This window comes from Fonsecaea erecta, assembly GCF_001651985.1.
Source record: "Fonsecaea erecta strain CBS 125763 chromosome Unknown Scaff1, whole genome shotgun sequence".
Classification (NCBI taxonomy): Eukaryota; Fungi; Ascomycota; class Eurotiomycetes; order Chaetothyriales; family Herpotrichiellaceae; genus Fonsecaea; species Fonsecaea erecta.
Genome location: NW_017387244.1, coordinates 1718598 through 1720628, shown reverse-complemented (window position 1 = coordinate 1720628; position 2031 = coordinate 1718598). Strand labels below are relative to the sequence as shown.

The following is a 2031-nucleotide window of genomic DNA, read 5'->3' as shown; positions in this document are numbered from 1 at the left end:
TCAACCTTTCATGTCCTCGTCCTCGTCTTCGGGGGCCTCGAAGTCTTCGTCGTCGTCGTCATCGTCATCGTCCAAATCGTCACCGGCGTCCTTGGATTTCTGCTCGGCTTCGGCCCAGTTGATCTGCTTGCGACGGGTCCGGGTTTCGACAATGTTCTCCAGCTCGATTGCTTCCATCTCATCGTCTGAGTACCCCAAGTCAGTGTGAACCGCCTTTCTTTTGGGAAAAACTGCGAAAAAGGGTTGGAGGGAGAGAAAAGTGATAGGAAATCGATGTGCGAGTGACCAGAATAAGCGCGGTGGTGTGAGAGTTTGTTTTCAAAGGGGGGAGATTGTACCTTCTTCCTCGGCTTCAGCTTCGAGTTGCTAGAGCGAACAATCACGTCAGAATGGTCCTTAGAGTGAAAATTGGGTGTCGTGGACGTACCTCTGTCTCTTCCTCTTCTTCCTCTTCCTCGTCGTCAAGGTCGTCCTCTTCCATCATTGCAGGTTGTTCCACCGCTTTCCCCTTGCCTTTGCCGGTGTCGGTAACTTCACTTACGTCCTTGGGGACGGTTTCGCCGTTTGCCGACATTTTGTGGCGCGGAGGGTATGGGTGAATGAGATACAAAGAGGTCAAAGTGGTAAGGAACCGAGTCTAAGCCGTGGGGTTTATGGGTGTTGAGTGCGCGAAACGCAGTAATTGTTTGGTGGACAGACTTTCAAGTTTGGAGCGACTCTTGCGCGCTCCGCGACAGACGCCAAGCGACAGAACCCGGCTAACCCATTTTAGATTGCAGGCGCTCACGTGAACTTCGGCCACGCATTATCTTTTGTCCACCTCACAATGTGTCGCTATGGGTTTCCAGTTGGTTGATTTCGCTTTCGACATGCATTCGGGAGCGCAATCGGGAGTGCAATAGTCGATGAACCAGAACTGTATGGCTGTCGGAGCTTATACTCAAGGCCACGCAGATTAATCCTACTCGTGAGGTGAAAGAGCTACCAAGCTACAGCGAAGGCGCCTAATAGGGCTTAGAGAACATGATGAAAATCTCAACATTGCACCGGTTTGTGGACTCAATCAAATGTTTTCAACCCTGAAGCATTTCTCTTGAGACCATCCTAATTGTTACGCGACATGGATAGCCAGGGTGGAAGCTATAGTGATTGTACGATGATAGGGAGATGTTATTCTCCTTTTTGGAGGAAGCAAATCAACGCTTTGAGCAACCGGCTTCCTTGCTGCAGGATTGGGGAACTTCTGCTTTGATCAGGCAGGATTCACCTTGTGGTGAGAGTAGTTACCTGTGTGATGTATTGACTTCCAAATTTGTCGCGTGATATGATATCGTGAGAAAATATCGCTGATCTTTTAACCATACCCTTGAGTTCGATCCATGGTCATGACCAAAAAGAGTAGTGAGGGAGAGCCGCGGAAGTGGAAGAACGAATAGGAAGACCAAGGCTATGGCGGGATGGGAGAACAGGTTAGGCGAGCATCTCTCCGCACAATCCTGAGCTTCTAGCACAGTCTTTTGGATGCTGTGTACGATTTTTCAGTGGGGAGGGACTTCTCATGCATTGGTGGAGATGTTGCTGGTGAATGACCAGTAACCTGCACTGTGGCAAGGATGCACGTCAGAAGAAGGAGAAAGAACTGGATGATGTTGGTGAATGCAGCCATTTCATCATGTCGAAGCATCTTGAAAGATGTCTGACAGGTATCGAAGATGTAAGGATCAGGCGACTTTTTTTCCGTTGATTTCGCTCGGTTGCCCCAGAATTTCAGCCTTGTCCCATGGAATCCGACCGAAAAAGGCCGTGGTTGGTTGCGGCGGCTATGACGTAACCAGCCATTCTCTGCGGGACAGCTTCCATCCCTCACCCAAAACACCAAGTGCCCAGGCTAACAGCTATGGTCCAGGTAAAGAAAGCAAGACCCTTAGGGGGAATTGCATCGATGCTTCAGGCTCTTTCACAGCCCACTTCTAGGCACCAGATGCAGCAGCTGGAATAGGCCGGCAGCTTCCAGTGGGAACCAGTCCTGCA

General features: G+C 50.2%; 1 protein-coding gene across 1 annotated transcript; it reads right to left on the bottom strand.

Moving 5' to 3' along the window:
* Positions 1 to 574, bottom strand: AYL99_00602 (hypothetical protein; the record flags this gene model as incomplete). Its single annotated transcript, XM_018832118.1, has 3 exons — positions 1 to 185; positions 339 to 366; positions 428 to 574. The coding sequence occupies 3 exons, from the start codon at positions 572 to 574 to the stop codon at positions 1 to 3; spliced, it is 360 nt and encodes a 119-aa protein (XP_018697997.1).
* Positions 575 to 2031: the final 1457 nt, after the last annotated feature.